At 40.1% G+C, this 23,286-nt stretch overlaps 1 protein-coding gene across 1 annotated transcript in view; it reads right to left on the reverse strand.

Annotated features, from left to right (window-relative positions):
- cacna1eb (calcium channel, voltage-dependent, R type, alpha 1E subunit b) overlaps positions 1-23,286 on the reverse strand; it is a gene marked incomplete at both ends in the record, with an annotated part of 53,104 nt that overhangs the window by 24,150 nt on the left and 5,668 nt on the right. The window contains 8 exons of the mRNA XM_083889776.1: positions 1,296-1,411; positions 1,500-1,603; positions 1,684-1,874; positions 5,675-5,833; positions 6,164-6,267; positions 15,728-15,867; positions 16,901-17,006; positions 22,867-23,130. Coding sequence (XP_083745902.1) covers positions 1,296-1,411; positions 1,500-1,603; positions 1,684-1,874; positions 5,675-5,833; positions 6,164-6,267; positions 15,728-15,867; positions 16,901-17,006; positions 22,867-23,130 — 1,184 coding nt within the window. The remainder of the gene's footprint in view (positions 1-1,295; positions 1,412-1,499; positions 1,604-1,683; positions 1,875-5,674; positions 5,834-6,163; positions 6,268-15,727; positions 15,868-16,900; positions 17,007-22,866; positions 23,131-23,286) is intronic.

The following is a 23,286-nucleotide window of genomic DNA, read 5'->3' on the forward strand; positions in this document are numbered from 1 at the left end:
TCTATGTTGTTTTTATCGAAGACAAAAATAATCAGACATAGAAATATACTTGTCAGTGTTGCATTTTTATTTATTTTTTACTTTAATTTACAAGAGCTGAGGCCAAACTGATGTAAGCACTGCATGCTCTGGAGGCCAGTGTGATCTTCTTCACAGAAAGAGCTCTTCTTCTCTCCCTTCCCACACTCTCCCACATCTGTGCACATTAACTATGCACAGCACGTATCTCTCTCTCACATACATGCATGGAAACACACAAACACATGGGAATGTGAGTGCGCAGATTTACTGTACACGTGCACACATTTAAGTCAGTGAGTCAGTGTCACCTTTTCCTCACCCTCTGCCGATGTGGGAGTCTAGAGATGTAGATTCCTGAGTGTGTGAGTGTGTGTGCGTGCGTGTGTGTGTGAGTAGTATCTGTCTCATAATGTGGAACATAATTGAAAAGATATTTTGAGAAATATGTTCATACACTTCTCTTTGTAGGGTCAGTACAGAAACCATTACCACAAGCAGCTGTTAAAACATAGCTTAGCATAGTACTAACAATGGGGGAACAGATAACCTGGCTCTGTCCAAATTTCAAAGCACCTTTTAACATTTTTTCTCAGTTTTGGTGTAGTTGTTGATTATGTTATTATTCTGCCTCAGTTCGGTCTTCACAAACAGAAAGGATGTCAGTTATTTGTATCCTCCATCTGAAAATGGGCTCTGTCAAGCAATACTATCAGATTTATGTGAGGGAGCATTTGTGTGTATACACCAGCAGTGCAGGGACACAAATCATTTATCCCATCAAACTGCAAAACCATTAGATAAACAGCAGAATTAAGTTTGCTTGGCGCTTGTTTTCAGTCATACTCCAACCTGTTTGCAGCTGTCTTGCTTTACTAGCACAATGTTGCTGTTGCCTCCATCTGTTCTGACATTTAATGAATCACTTCCTGTGTTCAGTGTGGGAGATGTCATGGGATCTAAACACCACTATACTGAGAAACAGAGCGAAAATCATGTAGAGCAGAAGAGCGGTGGAGGATTAAGCGGTAGACAATGAATGAGTTTAATAAAAACATAAATTATTTTAATTGTGCGTTATTAGCTCAAGCCCATTGTGTTTGTTATTACTTGTGATTTGAATGACGAACAGATCACTTTTTATGACAAATTCACAGAAAATGGGTTCACATTCTTTTTCTAGTCACTGTAAATAACAAACCCTGCCTGTATATATCTGCATGCAACTAAATAAAAAAAGATTGTATAAGATGTAAAAATGTTCTGCTGCTCAGTACCTGCCCTGTCGATCCAGGCACGGTAGCCGTTCAGTTCTCTTTCCACTTGCTGTTGGCGGCGCAGCTTCATGAAGGCCCGCCGGTTTTCCACCCTCTCTCTCTCCTTGGCAAATTCTCTGAAGATGAGAGCATGAAAATAGCTTTTGTTTTCCAGAAAACAGGAAGAAACATACTGTATATATGTACATAATATATGTCACTCACCCAGATAAGACTCCCAACACCAGGTTCAGGACAAAGAATGAGCCAATGATGATGAGAGGAATAAAGTATATCCAGTTCCATGTGGCACCCAAGGCATCATTGGTCTGAAATCCCCAACAATCAGTCATTGATTATCGCAATCATTGTGATGCTCATTTTCATGTGTTGAATAGCTAATGCTCACATTGTAGAGAACGGCTGTCCATCCCTCCATGGTGATACACTGGAAGACCGTGAGCACAGCGAACAGGATGTTGTCAAACTGCGTGATGCCGTCATTGGGCCCGATCCAGGTGTCGTTGCAGTCGTATCTCTCCGGACACTTCCTCACTCCACATGCAAAAGCCAGTTCTGACGAGTCAACGGTCTCATTTTCTACACAAAAAAAGATGGATGTAGTAAATGTTCCAGTCGTCTGTTGATGTACTGTACGCTTAATATGGAGACTAATGTGTATTATTCTGGGTGCCCAGGTTCACCGCCAACCACTGACCCATCCCGTTCCATATAAATTAAATCAGCTCCATATGTAGAATCTACATTACAAGCTGCCATGATGTATGTGGTATACATTAACTCCTCACACCCCAGTTATTTCCTGCCTAACCAAACCATCTGGCATCAATCACAGCATGAGTATCAATTCCATACATTGAATCAGACATTTTGAGAAATACACTTTGCTTTACCTTTTCGAGACTAAGATGAGAAAATTGATATTAGGAAGCAAATGTGACATTGTTTGATTAAATGTGTGGTTAAAACCAAAGGTTTCATTCATTATTTCATTAACCCTTAGTGCTCCCGAGGCACAGATCCTTGCCGCAGGTGCACTCTTGGTAAATTGCCTTTTTGTTGATCCAGGACAATTTTTTTTGAGAGAGACTGTACACTCTTAGAAATCAAAGTGCTAAGTAGAACCATATAAGGTTCTTCGGCTACCTGGAACCAAAAAGGAGAACCCTTAGTGTTACCAAGAACCCTTTTAAAACCGTTTATTCAGGAAAGGGGTTTTAAAGGGTTCTCTGGATCAAAATGGTTCTTACTGGAACCATTAGTGTTACCAAGAACCCTTGAAAAACCCTTTCTTCAGGAAAGGTTTTTTTTAGAAGCAAATGGTTCCAGGTAGAACCTCAGCCCTTGTAGAAGTACACTTTTGGAACCCTTATTTCAAAGAGTGTAGGTGTGAGAGTGAATGTTTGTTTGTCTCTATATGTGTCCCTGTGATGGACTGGAGAACTGTCCAGGGTGTACTCTGCCTCTCGCCCTATGTCAGCTGAGATTGGCACAGCTCATGTGGAGGATAAAGCGGTAGAAAATGGATGGGTGGATGTTTTTAGACACTGTTATAATTATATTTCTTCAATGCATGACGTCGTCAGAATGTCGGTCACTGATGGCCAGAGTACCATCACAGGAAGAGGCATGTGCCAGACATACGGCACAAGAATCAAGCCGAACAATGGCGAACTGTAGATCAGTTAAGAAGACTTAACAATCCTAAAAATGTGGGTTCATCTCCAACAATTACCAGGGAAATGTCTAAAATCTCAAAATGTAACAGTGTCTGGTGTATTTAGCAACAGCACTGCTGATCGCGAGCGGCGAGAGGCATCACAAAACCTGCCATTATATTTCACTCCAGTGACCGTGTCAGATGGAGTCTGTGCTCTGGTCATAGAGGAAATACTGAATGAATAGTTTTAATTAAGTGATTCTTATGATTCAATTACACTGAAAACAACTGCTTTACAAGTCACTAGTCACTCGTATGTGTGTTTCACGTGTATAACAAAGTCATGGCAGTTTCATGCAGCCGTGCAGTGATGACTCTGCCCACATTGTGTCCAAACTAGTTCTAACATTTGTAAACTGTAAGCTGTGGTGCAGCTGAACCTTTGAAACAAATTTTTAAAAAACATATTTTATATGTTAAAATATAATAGCCTCTTCTTCCCTGACCCTCTTTTTGGAGTCCCTGCTTGAAAATGACATGCCCAAACTAAATAGAGTAAATCACTGCCGTTACAAGCTCTATGTGGATTATCTTATTATCAAAATAAAGATAACGCTTGTGAGATTCCACCAGAGGTGTAAGTTTCACTGTAAATATGTAGCAGGAGCTTAAAAACACACGGAGGTCATGTAACAACATGTGGACATGAGCTGTGCAAAGTCTGATGCTGCTGAAGTGAAGCAGAGTAAAATGACAGGTTTTAGTAAAGAGATGTCTAGGCGTCTAGGCTCATTTGGCACAGTTTGGCACCATTATTAAAACCCATTTAATTATATTTACATGACACTATTTGTATAAAAATAACTTGTTTTGAAAAAAAAAAGTATGATAACTCTCTGTAAATCGATGCTCCCTGTGCGTTGTGTAATAACAACTCTGTGACTGCAGCATCTTCAGTTACGCAGCACCATAGCTCTGGCTTACCTCTGTCAATTTGGGTGATTGACAGCTTGTTTTAAACCTCTAAACCGGTAGAATCAGACTCCAAATGCGTGTGAATCACTTCATTGGTGAGTCAAAAGGGCATAATGCATACGACGCATTTGTCCGTACATTTGTCCTTCTCTAATCAGAACGATCTAATGTCGCTCTGTAATGACCGGGAATAGTCCCAAAATCATGCTGGAAAGTGTAGTTCCTCATTAGAAGTGGTTTTGTTCCGGTGGAAATAACTTGTTTTGATAAACAGCAAAGGTAAGACAACATTTCTGCTTGTATTTCTTGAAAGTCAGTTGTTGTTTTGCTCAAATTTTGGGGCTGGGTCCGTGAATCTTGGTCGTAGAGTGATAAAAAATTGGTACCGCTGGAATCTGTGGATTCTCAGCTGTCCAGTCAACACATGTTTTTATAGTTTACATATGTGAACATAAGAATGGTTAATATGAACTTTTAGCTGAGTTTCTGACCTTTCTGTGGGTATGCAGCATGTCTGTTTTTTTTAAAAGTTAGATATGGTTTTATGACACTTTTGTCGCTGCGTGTGACGCGCCCCTACTGGGGGCAACCGCGAAGAAGAGGTTAAACCGGACCTAGACCGGAAGTTCCAATTAACGCTGTTAATTTAGTGTGTATCTGCGTCATTAACTTGTTTACGAAGCCCTGAAGTTTCGAAACAAACAGTTCAGCCATTGCTGAGAACGCTGTGTTTTATTGTAATGTCCGGCTCAGCGAGATCTCTGAAAACACCCGGTCCGGTTACGTAAACAGCAGTTCTCCTGAACAGCAGATCCTCCTGCTCCGGGCACTAGTCCGGGCACATCCGGTTGCGTACATTGAACCGCAGAAGAAGAATAACGTCCGTTGTGGAGGTGTTTCACGAGCGACAGTGTCTTCTGACTCTGGGTCTGACTCCGGGTCAAAGTCATAAAAGGGACTGTGGCTGGGAGTCGTGACGAAGCTATTTTTAAACATTGTTAAAACAATGTTTTGATAATGAGTAGCAGTGCATCCACCGTTCCAGAGGGGGGTGCTGCGCTTCTGAGAGCGGGTGTGCTGATTATGCCACTTCCGGGTATTGGCCAATCACAAGACAGTTGGGAAGGCTCTACGCTGGCTGGCCAATCACAACACACTCTGTCTTCTGGATGTGAGAGTTCAGTCTGAAATATCATGGCTGAGGACAGCATTAGAAAAGAGAGATTCCTATTGGCTCGTTTACGTGTTTACGTTTATGTGAGCTTTAAAGAGAATGAATGGGGTGTAAGAATCTTTGATGGTTTTGGGGGACCTTACGACAAATATGGTATTTCAGCTTTAAATGCTGTCAACTTATTCAGGTTTTAAATCACAATCCATCTTGCATTGTTCTGGGCAATGACAGTAAATACCATGGTGTGGCTTGTGATTACAGAGTAGTTGTTGACTAATTAAGCCAGGATCAACTCTAATGATACACCTGAGCTCACTGCTGCTGCAAACTGTGGAAGGTGTCAGTTCCTCAAAGACAAACACAACCCTTCTGTTTGAGATCATATATTTGATTTACCCGAAGGCAAATCAGTTATGGTAGGTATGCTTTATGTTATATTTAAACTCAAGTAAAACGATTTATTTGAACTATAATAAAAAATAAATACATTTTTAAAAAGCCTGTATGGTTGATGGTCTGCCCTCTTTGCGGTACAAAAGGAAGGCACTGTTGTGTGGATGTGGATCGTACCAAGAATGTCGTCAGACGGCAGGCAGGTGTGGTGAAGCTTCCCGCTGTAGAACTCCAGACCAATGATGGCAAACATGAGGATGGCGAAGAACAACAAAAGGCCAATCTGGAGCAGTGGGATCATGGCTTTCATGATGGACTTCAGCACAATCTGGAGGCCTAAAAATGGTCACAAAGAGAGGGACACTCCATTAAATAATATAATCAAATTCCAGGTAAACTGTCCATTTCCTGTTCAAAGGTCCTGACATGACACGAAAAGCAAAGTGGAGATGATCATAATGATTAACAACCACGAAGTGACACTGTTTCTGAACACTGTTTTCCCACAGAGTAAAAAGAGCTTTTTTTCCATCAATGACTCATCTGAAATGCCAGCATTGATGACGAGGAAAACATCTAAATATAAGGAGGAGAATGACTAATGGTTATGTGCCGCAATTTGTTTGACCTTGACAGTGCCATACAAGAGGACAGTATATGACTCACTGGGGATCCCAGAGACGAGTTTGAGAGGTCTCAGCACTCGAACAGCCCTCAGCGTTCGAAGGTCAACTGGGATGTTCATGTGGGCACCAGCGGTGGCCAGGATCCTGGTGGAGAACACGCACAAACACTTTTAGTACAGGTATGCATATAGCAGAGTTGATTCGTGCTTTACATTGTGATGCAGAAAGAAAAGGACATATAAAAAAATGCACCAGGGACACATAAAATAGGCTAAATCTGGTGCAAAGCCCAATCTTTTCTTCAGTTTGTCTATGTTTTGTAAATTAAATCACAAAAATGGGAGAAAAGATGCAACTCAAGGACAGTTGTGGGGAAGAATTGTTATATTTGAGGAAAGAAGGAATTTGATTTTGAGTGCCAGCATCACCACCCAGAAGAAGACACAGTAGTTGATCCAAAGATTTCACCATTGACATAACATATTATGTCTGTGTAATATGTTGTTAATTTCTGTGCAAAACTATCTGCAGTGCAATGTGAGGATCTGTGCAATACTGAGATTCGTGCAATATGTGGTCATGGTCAACACCCAAAAGAAATTTCCTCATGGGGACAATTTTATCATATCTAGCTATAGACCAAGTTGTATCTGTGTGTCTGTCTGTGTGTCTGTGACAGGCATATCTCGCTGACCGTTCGTCAGACCACCCTGACTAATTTTATAGAGGAATTTCAATTTTTGCTGACTTATCACGCTACACCAGACAGGCAGCGGCTCATCAGCAGCAGCTGCGCTGTCTGGAGCGGGGAGGTGGGAGTGAAGAGGCTGTCCTCACGGTGGGTGAGACATTTTCACACGGTTCAACGCAGAACATGGTGTTAGCGAGGCTATGATTAGCGTTAGCATAGGGCTAACATAATAAAAACACTGTGCAACCTCATTAGGCACAATGCAATTGTTTTCAATTTTTGATTAGAATTAGCGTAGATAGCTGTAGTGAATGAATGGCAAAAATTTGCATTGTGCCTAATGAGGTTGCACAGTGTTTGTATTATGTTAGCCTTTACATTCCTTATCATGCATTACCATAACTGAAAAATCTTCTTCAGCTCCCACTATAGGAATACATACTTCCTACAGTCACTGCACTAGTTATTCTAACGTGACAACAGACAGTTTTGCACCCAGTATGCAGCACAGCATACTGTATTTATGTAGTACACCCGACTTATATGGTGAGAGACAAAGAATGCACACTGAATTCACCTGGCAGGCATCTCTACTCACATCTGCCCACACTCATATTGATGTGCCTCCACCTACACACACAAACCCTGAAAAACAGCATCCGGATCAACCAACAAGCAATCTCTAACCAACGATCAACAGAAATCCTTATTTCAATGTTTCTTACAGCAACGGCAAAAACATAATTTATTATTTCAAGTTATCTCAAGTGTGACAATAATTCCCCACAAAAGAGAAAATTTTCATTTACATTTTTTCCATCTAAATCAGCCAAGTCAATTTGGTGAGCCACACCACTAACACTTTCACTGATGAGAGGGTCAACATCCTCTGCCATGTAATGTTTGAAGTGAGCCATAAAAATGATACTGAAAGTCAAAATGATCTTCCACATTTTGTCCACCTCTCCCTCTTTTACACGCGCAGAGATATGAAATATACAAACTCATAAAATCTTTGGATGGCATTGGGAAGTGTGAGAGAGCGTGTGTGTGTGAGAGAGAGCGGGGAGGTATTAAGCACACGGCAGAAACTCAAGTGTGAGCCCACGCAGAATCTCTCCTGAAAGCAGTGGGAGGGAGAGAGGCAAAGAGAGTGAGTGAATGAGTGAGGTCATATTCAAGCAGATTCATGCAGATAAACCTGAAAAAAAATGCTGTTCAAAGTGCTGAAAGCTCGTCGTCCAACACGACACGTTCGTGTCTTGTTTCTGCGCACAAGCGACCGCAGAGGCAGAGCAGCATAACATCAAAGTAAATGATGTGAAATAATACATACTAATGTACACAGACAAAGCATTTAGTTATTCTGTGGCACTGAGTGATTCTTTCCCTGTTCCACCTCCTCTCTCCTGCCACAGTGATTGCAGGCCACTCCCAGATGTTACACCTGTTCCTCATTATCATCATCTCACAGTATAAAGGCTCCACCCACCAGTTCGTCTTGTCAGTTCACATCCAAGCTTTCTAGCAGCCTGTCTCCTTGTGTTCAGTTGCATTTGACCTGCTTTATTTTTTTGTCATTCTGAAACGTTTGCCTTGTCTGACTGACTCCTGATTTGCTACAGTAAACCAGATTGTTGCCCTTTTATGTACTTTTCAGGGCAAAGAGTGAAGGGCCTTTCACCATTCCGAGTCATGTGTCCTGAATCGGAGTCTTTTATAATAAGTGAGTGAGTGAAAGACTGACTGTCAGACAAAGAGATGACACGGAGTGGCAGCGCAGCAGTGACAATCTGTGGAAATGCTCTTAAAATCAAACGCACCAACAAAAACTCAAGTTGGCACTTTGAGCACAGCAATTCATCGAAGGCTCTGTCGAAATGAAAGAAAAATATACAGTCTGCTTGTGGAAGAGCATGAATCATCCCTAAACACATTGTGTTAAGTTGTCTTCAGTTCTACAGCCCTCATGCAAACCCCCATGTTTACAGCATAGACGCCATATGCACGATAAAATAAATAGAATTAATTCCTAATTAATAGGCTGGCAAGTTTACAGAGGCATTTCTCTGGGCAATTTTAATAGCAGTGATCATAAATGAATAAGCAGAACATATTTACATCTGTAGACCATGATGGAGATCCTATACTAAATGGAGTTACAATTATACATCAAAACAGTAAGATCTAGTAAGGATTAGGCAAATGTTACAATAAATACTTATAATTCCAAAGACATGCGTCAATACCATAGAGTGGTGTATATATGAGGTTCTACAGGATTCAATATAAACCTCTAGTAACTTCATATTAAAAGGGACATATGCAAAATCAACTTTTTAATCATTAAAAACCAAACCAAAAACCGGAAGTCCGCGAAAAGTTATATTCTTGGCTCTACAGTGCAGCACAGAGTCCTACACAAACTTCCAGCCTCAGAGGATTTATCTGTCCAGTGGATACATGTTATATATGATGGCAATGTGCCTGCTAGAGCCTGCAAATGATCACCTTTCCAAATGCTAACTGCTGTTAGCTCCCAGTAGCCTCTGTGGCTGATGTCATTTCCATGCTCAGTCAAAGTTGCCTCTAAATGTGCATACATATTTCTCCTTTGATTATTATTTGTTATTATTATTATTTAAAAGAAACCTGAAACTGCCTCGTGTGAGTCATTCTGTCTAACTACATTTGCCATGCCGTGTTTATCCACATTATGCCAACACATGACAAATAATCCAGTTTGTGGGAGTAAAATATAATTTGAAAGAATTCACCCTGACAGGCAGAAAAATCTAACAACCCCATAGCAAAACTGTTATGATCACTTCAGCACAGCTATCAGTAAAATAACAACACAAACATATGAAATAGTTGCGCATATGTCTCATCTCTTCCTCGTTGGCTTTTTTAAGTGAAGCACTCTTGCACAGTATTGTGCCAAACTGGCTGAGGAGAGGGTGAATTCATTACATGCATAGAATGTGAGCCTCTCCCACACACCTCCACCTACACAAAGAACACCACCAAAAACTACAGTAATCAGCAGCATCACATTGCTCACATTTCAGCACCCGCTCTGCATATGGTAATACACGGCTAAATCAACATCAACATAACGCATTAACAAATTAATGCCTTTGACTTAAATTGAGAAAAAACACAAACGATGCATCTAATGGTCACATCAATAATGTTCTGGTGATTTGGGACTGCATAAAAAGGCATTTGCTCATTAGAATAAATGGCTGGGTGTATGTTTTCCCAAAGAAAACCCACCTGGGACCACAGGCTACTGTTTATTCAAATCAATTATACAAAGAAAATAAAGCTAATAAAACTGCAGCTGTCCTTCAAGCACAAAAACACAGTGGTGATAAGGTTGTGTTCAAAATTGAATTCCTGAATTAGATGAAACATTTGGAAAATTGCATTTGTAATTTAACTATCAGTTATGTTCGCCTGGTGCTTATCGTTTCCATGCAATCAAGGGAGATGAACGTACAATCTCAGCAGCAGCAACACACTATCTCACACACAATACACAGTTGGAGTAAGAAATGGGAAAAGTTTGCAAATGACTGAGGCTCAAACTTCCAGAATCACAATATTCCACTAGAAACAGAGCAACCACGTCATCACTTTGCAGCCCTTCCTGGGCTCTCAGTCGCCACCGCCGTTCAAACGCAGCACAGATGTTCACTCTGGTCTTGGATCGTTCTGCATCAGGCTTTTTTTTCTTGGCACTAGCTTTCCCGAAAAAACGTCTTTCATTTGCAACCCACACCTGTTGTTGTTGTTGTTGTTGTTGTTGTTGCACCTTTTCTGCCATAACGTTGCTGCAACTGTCTCATTGAATTTAGCAAGCTAGCATAAGCTCATGGCGTTGTCTTCTGGGCATGCGGGATTACTGCATGAAGAGGTGTGCGCACATATGGGGGTGGGATGGCAGATGGCAGTTTGATTGATGTATCACGATTCAATTATATAATTCGGGCCGTTCAATATGATCGGATGTTGTTTTTTACATGTATGCATTAATTCATCGGGTTGTGAAGCAGATTTTAAGGAATATAGTAAAAAAATGCGCCAGAAAAAGATCTCCTGATTTATTTGATTTCTGACAGTACATTTGTGAGTCAAGTGACACAATCAAAAATGATAATGTCAATAGTTTGCTCACATGGTACGCATTCTGTTGTCACTCTTTTATGTAAACCAAAATGTAGGCCTTCATATATAATATATATGAATATATGTATATATATATATATTACACTGGAGCTCTGTTGTTATATTCAAGCATTGGAGGCGGTGTAACAGTTGTCTACTGTGCAGTGTTTGTGCACCGTACTTGAAGGTGATTTTCATGCAATAAAGAATGCAGAGGAGGCGCGACACTTCTGCAAATGTTTTTTTTTTTTTTAACCTCATGGCCACTTATAGTTAATCTGAATACAGACATTAGCATTTTTGTGCCAGATGGCAAATGAATCACTCCCAACTCTCACCCAGTTGTATTATTCATTCTGTCTAAAGAGCAACCATTTTAGTAAAGTATCACACTTTGCAGAGGGACAGCAGACTGACTGAGGCGAAAAGGGAAAGGTGATATCCTTCACACAACATAGGGAAACTAACACACATGCACATACGCAGCGACTGAGCGGGCACAGCTGGGTTCAGCCATATCTAACAACATGAGGGCAACAGGATCTCCAGCAGTAACATGTGCCTTATTAATGGAATAACAAGTACACACTCATGCTCAAGTCATTTGAGAGGCATTTTATTGCCAGTCAACGCATCAGATCCACCTGTAACAATCTGTTTGCCCCAGGATATAATTGACCATTTTCGGAATCTCACTAATTACTTTAGTTTGTGGATGAGTTGTTCTAGCAGGGGTCTTTTTTGCTACACACTCTTAACTCAGATTAAGAATTTTAATTGAGCTCAGTGTCCCAGCAGATTTGCTGTTAGCGATTCATTAATATGATATGGAACGAATGCCGCCAGCGCTGGCCCAGTGGCCTCGATTTCATTCCCAACTGGCCTCGATGACACATATGTGTTTTCTTTTAAGTCTGACTTACTTGTACTGAGCCACTAAGTGAGAGGGAGTCTGTCTGTCTATGTGTGTGTGTGAGAGAGAGGGTAAGAAATATCGGGAAAGTAACGTGTGACCAGAAAATATGTCAGATTGAAGGCAGGAAACCAGGTCATCAGTTACCATTTCCAGCTGTGGCTGGAATTGGGTGAGTTGATCTTTGGGCTGCACAGTGATGATTTTTTTGTGCATTTTATAAAGTAAGTAACAAGACTGATGCAGAAAGACTTAAAGTGGACATATTATACCCTATTTCTCCAAGTTAACCTAGTTCCCTGGTGTCCTAATGAACATGTCTGTGACATGCTTTGGTCAAAATACCATAAGGATGAAGCACCACAGCAGTTCAATCACCCTGCTTAAACAGCCCTGTTCAGAACGCTCAGTTTAGTATCTCTTTAAAAAAAAAAGAAGAAAAAAAGTAAAACTAAACTTAAGGGACAGGAAATGACATCAGCCACAGAGGCTACTGGGAGCTAACAGCAGTTAGCATTTGGAAAAGTGATCATTTGCAGGCTCTAGCAGGCACATTGCTGTCATATATAACATGTATCCACTGGACAGATAAATCCTCTGAGGCTGGAAGTTTGTGTAGGACTCTGTGCTGCACTGTGGATTCCAGGAATTTAGCGCATTGTGACGTCCCAATGAGTGCGGCAAGTCAACATCGCATGTTTTATCTCTGTTTCACATTTTGCCTACTGATAGGAACTCCAGAGTTCCAAATATAAGGATTTACATGATTAAAAAGTTGATTTTGAGGTTAGAGAAGCAACAGAAAAGCCACATTTTTAGTTTAGGTGCACATATTGTCAATGCCTGGGCTTTAATTTAAACTAATTTATTGACCACCACTGACGTACACAATTTAAATTGAATGTGCATAACTTAACGACTGCAATGTAAGCCATAGCTAAACAGCTAGCTCTCTGGACTTCATCTCAAATGTTGCCCTACTTGCCATTAAGGTCCATTGTATAGTATTTATTTTAGATAACATTGAATATTCTAGCCATAAGTATTATAAGTTTGTATAAGTGTATAATCACTTTTAAATAATAATAATAATAATAAAAAGCCTTTTATATTTACTTTGGAAAGAACCTTGCTTTGTTGAAGCTGTGCCACCATGTTGCTACAGCAGCCTGAACAGCACAAGCATGCATTTCACATTTTGAAATGGAAGTTTATTATGCAAACAAGGCAGGCTGACATCTTTTTTGGTATGCGTAGGCCACCATAGTTCTTTGAGACTTATGAAAGAGTTCTCTGTTTGTTACAATCTGCAGTCTCACCTTTAGATGTCACTAATCTGTACACAGTGGATGTTCTCTGTCAATGACAAGAGGTTTTGAGGAATTTAATCTTTTTTTTGGGACGGTGATTGGGTTGTTGATTGATTGACAAAAACAATTATTTTAAAGGTTGCTCAGTTGAAGAACAGTTCTATTTTTGGTAGAAATTTAGTGGAGCTAAGCTGCTCAGCGTTTAGTGCAGCTTTTAAGCGTGTGTCCTTTTTTTTATGTAACAGGCAAATCGAGAGAAAGCGCAAGACAGAAAGAAACATAAGAGATACAGAGAAAAGATACAGATTGAGGGAAAGATGTGGGTGTCAGGTTAAAATGAGATGTCAACATGCCGACAGCAATCTCCCGGAATACTGAAAACTGTACAAGTAGCCAAACAGCACACCAGTAACAATCCATAAGTTATGCATAAACAACGCACTTAATCTAATCTCACAGGGAACAAAAGAACGAAAAGTAATTTATATTGTTTTCTCCATCGCTTCACCCCCTCCCTGTTTCCCCCTCTTTCTCTTAACCATGCGTCCATTCTTTCTTTGCATAACATCTCTCGCGCTGCATTCACATTTAATTCAGAGGTCCTGGAGGCGAACTGCGGCAGGTTTTAGATACAACTGCCAATCCACTTATCCACCCACCTATTACTGACTGCAGAGCCTGACTGTGCCATGGAAACAGACATTTTCCCGCATTTATGTTCTCTCTTCCCATGCATACACACGGCGTGTAAATGTAACATGCTCGTATAGAAAGGAATCACATCAGCGTATCGACAATAACGTCCACCTGGCAAGGTCAGCCATCGCTAACCATGTTGCAATAATGTCAGACATGAGGTAGAACACGCAGGAAATAGAAATCCTCTCAACTGCATGCATGGAGAAATACTGATAAACGTCGACACAAGGAGAGTCACATGCATGAATGCACCAACATAACTTGACAATCAGTGTCTGAAATTAATCATTTGGTTCACTGGTCGCAGCCTGCTAAAGTGAAAATGAAAACTGTCTAATTGCAGAATCAGTTGCTGAACATTAATTTAAAACTTTGATTTTTTTTCATTCTCTCATACAGTCAGTCAAGTTTGTTTTTCATTATGGAGTTCAACCAAATTCAGAATTAAAAGAGGACTATTGGAGGCATGTGTCACATACACATTCACACTATTTTATATTAAAGGACCATTTTGCTGACCTTTGACTACAGCTAACAACTTCTATTTCTCATGTGGGCAGTGTGACACGTTTACCAATAGGCTGACAATACCTATTTATTTTTGTTGGTCAACAAATAGTGTAATGAATCCATCCTGCTAATGAGCCTCTGAGCCACAGAGCTCGGTTGTTGTCCAAAAACACATTAAAAGCAGACTAATGAGCCACATTGTTGTACTGGGTGACATGTCCCTTCGTTAACTTGAGTATGAGTGGTTTATTTTTGACTCGGTGCCATTTGCTGCTCACCGTAGAACGCACACACGAGAGCCATCTGTGTTCGAAAATAGTCTGAATAAAAGCAACATTTGTCCTGCTTGCTGGACATTGGTTTCCTACATTACCTTTTGTTGCTATGGTGAACTTGTTCATTAACAAACGAAAACATCACTGTGGTCATTCTGTGATCATGTTTGTGTCCACCTCAAGAACAAACATATAATATCCACGTGATTTAAGTCATGCATTTGTCCTGTACCAACTCCAGGGAGGAATATCTGGCTATTGAGCTTCTATATACATCATTATGTTCATCTATTCAAAGTCTTTAACTGTGTCTGTCAGCAGTTTGAGGCTGTGCAAGTGTATTTTTTGTGTATGTGATTATTCACATCTGCACATTTCAAACAAAATAAATAAAATATCTATTAAACATCCAGAGGAAATGGGACAATAAATTGGAGAAAACCTTTAACCCTTTGCCGGGCAAGCAATTATATTTGATAACGTCCACGAACATGCGAAAACACGTTAGTGTGCATTACCGCAAGATCTTAGAGTCACATGGATTTCACCCAGCCAATCAGCAGAGTTCCAGCTATGTCATAGAAAACGTCATTGTGACATTTGACCAATCATCGGAGGCCTGTAATACGTCCTGTTGTATAAAGGATTTTAAAAATGGTAAGCTAAAGTATCATTAAGCTATCAAAACTGTGGAGAAACAAGGCACTATAGGAGTAGCTACCTCGGGTTATGGAAATGTATTCAAAATATCAAAAGTCACAGGTTTTAATTATGGCACTAAAAAGACCTCTGGTCATCTAATTATATTTTTTTATAATTGACTGATTTTAATGGTTGGGGTGGATTTAATTTAGATTAATTTAATGAAAGTATTTACTGGGTAGGTTTATCAATTGCAGCTTACTAAACATGATTCAGAAATGATATTGTTAATTAATTAACTGACTGTTCTCAAGAAACTCCAACTCCAAAGTGTGATATTTCAGATACACGCAGTGGACTGTTGTTATGGAGACCGGCTGATGTCACTCACCCACTAAGCACGACTATAAAGTCCATGACATTCCAGCCGTTCCTCAGGTAAGAACCTTTATGGAGAACGAAGCCAAGGGCCACCAGCTTGATCCCCGCCTCAAAGCAGAAGATCCCAATAAAGTATGGCTCTGTCTTCTCCTGTGGAAATAATCGAGCATAAGGAAATGTATTGGTGATAATAAAACAACAAGGTTGGCAGCACCTGTTGCATAAACGGTATAAAAATGGAGCCACCTTGGAGTGACTCCACTGGTTGCAACAATATCTAAGTTTGAACGGAAGTCTATGGGAAAATTAGCTTCTACTTCTCGCTTGATTTGTGACATGAGTAAACATTTTCCTGAGCAGATAATGCTCTCAGGTCTTCTTAGACAGAACATGATGATGCATGGTATGTATGAGAGGTCACACTATGATTGACAGCTGGTATTAACCAGTAGGTGCGTGGTTGCAAGTGAAATCTGAGAACAACCTGTTGCAAAGACACGGGCTGTTTCTCAATAGGCATACTTTGTACATACTTCCAAAGTATGCAAGCGCATCCTTGCATACTTGGGTATTGAGAAACAGCCATGGTTTCAGTCCCATTGTGTATTTAGAGGCTTTAAAACAAGACTTTGTTTTGCAATAGGAAGACTACCTTCATTTTATATGCTCTGTAGAAACGAAGAAGATGAAGTGGGCAAAGTATTAGAAATAGCCTATATCATAACTATGAAGAAGACATAATGTCACTTGGGTTTTCCTTATCCCAATGACATTGGAAGATATTTTTGGGGGTCACCAAATACATTTGTAGAATTTAATATGAATGAAAAATGTAATATATATTGGAAATGCATGTTTATCTTCATCTTATCTTATTTGTTTTCAATATCATGCATGAAATGACTTTCCTTTTTCATTATCTTCTACAAACATCCACTCTTGTCACAGTTTTAAATTGGGAATTGGGTCTCGATAGTTTGTCATTTTTAGTATGTCTCTAAATAAACAGTTGGCTGAAAACCGGTATGGATTATATTCCTTATCCAAGTTGTCATGGCTGCGTGCACAGCAGGGGTGAAAAACACATAGACCTGATGCCATGGCAGGTTATATATGAGGGAAAACAGTGATGGCAGACACATTTAATGAGGTCATTTCTCTGAAACACAGATTATGTCCTCACCAGTCTTTTTGCCATGGGGGTCTTATCTTCTCCGGGGAGGTGCTGCTCCAGCGCCAGGACGACACAGTTGGCGGTGATGGTAGCCAGGATCATGTACTCAAATGGTGTAAAGACCACAAAGTTAAGGAGGTTTCTTTCATCAGAACACAAGTGGCACGTGAAACAAACAAATTAGGATGAACTGTGATGGCGAGAATATCTCAAATATCATCATTTTAAATAGATTCGTAGTACAACGATAAGATAACATACAGTACATGCAGTACTTCTATATGCTATAACATACATACAATATATTTATGTCCAACACAGTATGTACATATACTGCATATCTATGACTATTTAATAAGTAATTTAATAAATAAATGTGTCTGTGGTGCAGTGGGGGAAAAAAATCTAGATGCATGGATGATTGCATGACAAATGATTTGTAGCACGGCTTATATTTTCTGCTATACTGGAAGCAGTCTTTTAGAGAGATAGCAGTATCCATGGCAACCTGCTTTTAAAAGTGCTTTTCATGAAAAGAAAAAGAGCAGGTGAGGGAGGGAGGGAGAGAGGCAGAGAGAGAGTAAATTGAGCAAGGGAAGTCACCTTGGCCTGACACACACTTCCTCTGAACTCCTGTCAGCGGCCACAGCTCACACAACATACAATAAATACACAGTGATATCCAACAGTTTCCGTGTTTTTCCCTTTTCCTCCAGTCTCTCTGACTTTAACAAACCAGGTTTTTGAAGTTGTCTTATCTGAAGCCCAGGAACTCAAAGGCAAATCCAGTTTAAGCATGAAGAAAACAAATAAAAGGTTGTTTTTGTTAAACACACTCTAACACCAAGTCAACAGAAATGCAGTCATCAGCAAGAGGTACAAATATGTAAAGGTCCAGTGTGTAATAATTAGTGACATCTAATGGTGAGTCTGCAGATTATTACAGAGGACCCATCCATTCCACACTCTCTTTCCAAAGCACATCAGGGAATTACAGTGGCCTTCATTTAAAAAAAGGATTTTGTTCTTTGTTGCTTGCACAGAAAGATTATTTGCTGCTTGAGCTGTTAAAAACATGGCAGAACAAAATGGCAGCCTCTGTACACATACTAGAATATTCTAAGGCTAATAAAAGAAAAAAAACTAAACCCAACTTTGCCTACACAATGCAGAGTGCAAAGTTTGAGGGAGATTTTCTGGAGCAGCATACAGCATTTTTTTTTTTTACTGTATTGCTTAAGTTATCTTCACACCCCGATAGTAACCAATCAATTCATGAACTTTTCAATTGAAAATGTAGTGTGTTAAAAAGGTTTGACTGAGCAATTACACACCTAACTATAATTAGGGCTGTCAAAAGATTAACATTTTTAATCAGATTAATGACAGGGTAGCTGTGGATTAATCACGATTAATCACGATTAATTACCATTCGTAAATATGCCTGAAAAATTCAAATTTTCTCTTTATATTGTTGTAGGAACGGAGAGATAAATAAATTATGTGAAAATATAAATGTAAAGAACAATAAAATACTGTAAATAACTTGTAAAAACCTATACAAACTTAGTAAAAAATAAAAATTACATTGTAAAGAACCCACATTATAAGACAATATAAATAAATAGCGAAAATAAAATACTGTAAATAACTTTGAAACAACTACACATTGCACTGTAAATAACTCACATTATAAACAAAATATAAAGTATAGAAGTTATATAGTTTTCTTACTAAACCCACAGCAGGAAATTCCTCATCAGCACTTTGAAGCACTGCTTCTACTAGTTAGCGTTAGCGTCAGCTAGCATTCTGACGCTAACGTTAGCTGCTGTCTGTGTCCCCGTTAGTTAGACAGCGACTGTTAATGTTATGATTATATCATTATCTGCGCCAGCAGCGCCACTTACAACTGTGTGTCTTTCTTTCTTTTTTCTTCTTCCTCTTCTAACTTCCTGATTGATAACTCCTCTTCATTTTCCTTCAGCTTCACACAGGTTAACGTGAGGAGACGTGGGGCCTCTTTAGGGAGGTTTCCGACTGGACTGAGATGTCATTGCAAATCAACCCTTGTTGTTTAAGGGAGACGGGGATGCAGCTGCTCACTGATGCATTTAGGCTCCGAGTGTCGGGAGCCCCCCTATCGGCTCGGAGCCCCATGCAGTTGCCCGCCGCCTTGCCTGTTCATAAACTGCACGTCTACTCGTAGCGCGATGAAAGTGAGAAAGTGCGTTAATGCGTTAAAAAAATTGACAGCCCTAATATCATTCTCTTTATATCTTAATATCATTAATCAACAGCTGTTTTTGTGGGTCTCGTGATAAGAGGTGAGGGTACACCACAGACATGTCTCTCTCTGTAAGAAACCTGTATTGCAGATTGTTCTCCACCACCCCTGCTCTCGCTCTCTCTTTCTTTCTCAAGCAGATAGCTCACTTACAGCTCAATGCTTCTTCATAAAAGAGAGGCTGCCACTGTTGCCATGTGCTTGCCCACGGTGAAAATGGATGGATCTCTCTTATCAAAAACAGTCCAGTATGAATGAGAACTGCTCCACCTAAAAACTGTGTCCTGAGAAGGACTTTACTTCTGCTTAGGTGTTATTATGCGACTAAAATGAGTTTGACGAGACTTGCAAAATGACTGCAATAACTGCATAATTAGATCAAATCTGCAATCGATGTTTTAGAGATGCTTGGCTGATTAATAAATCAGAAGAATAACTCAATCAATAAATCTGTTGTGTCTGACAGATTTCTGTGTGTGTATGTGCACTGACACATGCCTAAACCTGCGTAGACGCCACATGTGGCTACATACATGTGATTATACTGTCCCAACACCGGTCTGTGCAGTGACTTTCAGGCTCTAGGAGTTCCCATGAGGGATCTGCTCGTTGTTATTAATTTTTCCTGCTATGAGTGAAATGGGTCAGTGACTCACAGAGGGGAGCTCAGATGGAGGCCTCTGGGACACACACTGTCTCACATTGACAGGTCCGCACTCCTGCCATTGCCAGCAGTTAAAAAGCGGGAATGGTGAAAAATTCCTCAACTCCAAATGGAACATCCTGTGAAAAAGCTATTTTGCACAACCGAAAAACATGAACGAACACAACAAATTTAATCAGACGATATTTGGAAATTCTGTCTGAAACAAATCTTGATTTCATCTTAAAATGACCATATATTAATGTTCCATATCAACTCATCTGATTTAATCACATCCATGTTTGAATGAAGCTCCAGAGTGAAAATATATTATATTAATATTTACCGCAACTAAAAAAAAATCAGGGCATTTTAACTCGTAATTATTGTGTTTTTCTAATTATTTTCAGTTGACTAGTTTCTACTTAATCACACATATTTTGCTGGTGCAACTTACAGGTCTGTTGGTACGGTCCAATAACTTGAACGTTGACCTTGGTCTACTTAATGTGTGAGAATTGTACCTCTCTAATAAGTTTGCACAGCAAAAATAAAAGCTAAAGTTAAGAAGTTATGAGTTGGTTTTCGAAGAACTTAACCGTGTATATAACTAAACTGGAATGTTTCAAAATAACCCAATTAACTTAGCTGTGTTTCCAGTTTGTCCAACTATTTTCTTTTTCCAGGGCAAATTCAAATTCAAGTAAATATTATTGCTTTGAAGTTCTTTTTCTCGTGCCATCTCAGAACACAAACACTAACTGCAAATCTCAGGGTCTCACACAGTCAATACTCTGACATGTGTTGCTTTTACATCCCACGAACCACCACTGTACTACTGGCCAGCTCTCTCCCACATACTTCTGCCTCTATAACACCGACAGCCACATTACCGCGCTGCCAGTGCGGCCAGCTAGTCTTGACCAATACAGCCCCACTCCCACACACCCACAGAGCCTGTGGTTAGATAACAGTGGGAGACTGGCACACTGCTTTGGAGGGGGTGTAAGACAGGAGGAGCAGTGGGTAGATATGGCAACTGAGTGATGTTATTGAAGCGATTATGCCATGAAAACATGCACATAGTATACCAGGAAATCACTTAAACAAATCAGTGAATAAAGTAAATAAAAATGGACGAGAATGCTGATTAGTGTTTCTCAGTATAGCAGTGTTTAGATATTGTGTCTCCCAGCACCATTCCTACACTACATACAGAAAGTGATTTATTTTATAAGACTGACAGAGGGAGGCAACAGGAACATTACGCGAGTAAAGCAAGATGACTGTAATGAAGTTGGAGTATGACTGATAGAACAAACAGGCATGCACTGAATGTTTCAGAAGAGAATTCCTCTGCTTATTAACCCTCTTATGACCATCAAGATAATGAGGCTGCCTGGATTAACTTTAATTTTATGGCTGTAGTATTGTAAAAATAATTTTAAAAAAGGATTGCGTGATTCTGCCCCTACTTCCAGGATAACTTTTGCTTTTGATATCTGGCAGTTATTCAACCGTTTAGGAATAAGCTAACTGTGGACAGTCTTTCCACGGAAGTCCTGATGTTCTACCGTAATGACAAGTATATGGACGCAAAGCGATATTTCTCTGCTTTCCGGTATCCATCTATCTGTCTTTTACCACTTTATCCTCCACATGAGGGTCACAGTGATGTACCAATCTCAGCTAACATAAAGCAAAAGACGGGGTCACACCCTGGACAGATCGCCAGTCCATAGTTTTTGAATTTTCTAGATATTACAAATGGTCTTGGAGATATACGGTAATGAGAAGTATGAATGCCAAATCCTGTCGGCGACGACACGATGGTCACAGAAGGGATAAAAATCTGGTCACTAAGCTGTTTGATGGAATTAATGCTCTTGGCTCTGCCCACCCCTGCTCTGCTGCTCTCTCAGTCATGTCTGATAGTATTGCCTGACATTTTCAGATGGCATTGCCTATTTTCAGATGGAGGATAAAGCATACAAGTAATGTTACTCCTCATGAAGACCAAACAGAGGCAACATAATAACTTGAGGTTACAGCGCAGTTTTAAGTACATAATAGCACTGTTGATATTACATGTGATAAGTGAAAAGTGGTTTCATGGTATGTCCATAATATATAATTCTGCTGCAATAAACTGACTTTCCTTGTCATATAATCTTAGATCTGTAGAAGTTCAATGGAAAGACATAAAGTGTTGGCTGCTGCAGTAGGAAGCAGAGAAGTGTTGCCTGGTGGATCTGAACTGACACCTACTCATGGCCAGGTTCATATTTCAATGAGCACTAAGGCAGCAGAGATGTGCCCACATACCTCCCCCACAGCAGCGAGCACTGGTGCTTCTAATGATCACCACATGCTAACGTTCTGTCTTCTGCCAGCACTGGGTCACATGGGAGAGCCCACAGATGAATCAAATGCAGGGGGGGGCAAGTTATAAACAATTATGAAGAGGTTACATGAAGCTAAGCAGAGGAATCAATTAGAGATGTTCAATCTGCTGATATAGCTCACAAGTGAAGTGAACAAGGAGGATGCAAGACCTCCTTCACAGGAAATCACAAGGTTTGTACACTTACTACAAATCATGAAAAAAATTGTGAGTACTTCTTTAGAACATGCTGCAGGGCTGGGCGATAATACAATAACAATATTTATCGCAATATAATTTTCACAAATATATATATATATATATGTGTATACATTTATATCAATAAAATGTTTATGCATTGTGCAAACACACCTCACAAGTGTGAGATGTCCTATAAAACTTTCACTCTGCAGCCAAAATATAAATCTTTATCTGATAATTATTACTTATCGCGATAATTTTTGACATTGGCTTATGTGAAACTTTTTTTTTGAATGGTGATAACGTTTCAAATTCAGTTTTAAGCTGCAGCTCATCACACGCTTTCTGTCGCTGTCCATGGTGCTGAACTCTCATCTGAAGATTCCCTCTGTAACAAAAGTATCGTTCAAAAGCACAAACAACTTAACACATAACTCTTAACGCTTTTTATGGAAGGATATGGCCATTCAATGATCCTCCTTGCGTATTTCCTGAAGCAGTTGTCCTCTGCGAATATGAAGAGCGACCTGTTGACGGTGAGGCAGTTCTGCCGGTGGGGGACGGGGTTGTACAGAGCCATTGTCCGGGCCCGCTGCGCTTTGGCTTGTTTCATGGAAGCGGTCAGTGCCGCCGCCGCCTGGTCCTGTTCGTCCCCACTGCGCTCCAGCTCCCCGTCCCCGGAGTCCATCGTGCTGGGAACGGACTCGTCTCCAAACCGAGCCATTCTAAAAAAAGAGGTGAGGAGACGCTCGGCTTAGAGTGTTTTACCACTGCAGGATGACTTCTAACAAGGAGGAAACGTGTAGTGGAGCTGTGCGGGGGGAATGGTCCACTTTCAATCCACGGACAGCTTTTCAAGCACCAAGATTCCACCGAAAAAA

This window comes from Microchirus variegatus (assembly GCF_963457635.1).
Source record: "Microchirus variegatus genome assembly, chromosome: 5".
Lineage (NCBI taxonomy): Eukaryota > Metazoa > Chordata > Actinopteri > Pleuronectiformes > Soleidae > Microchirus > Microchirus variegatus.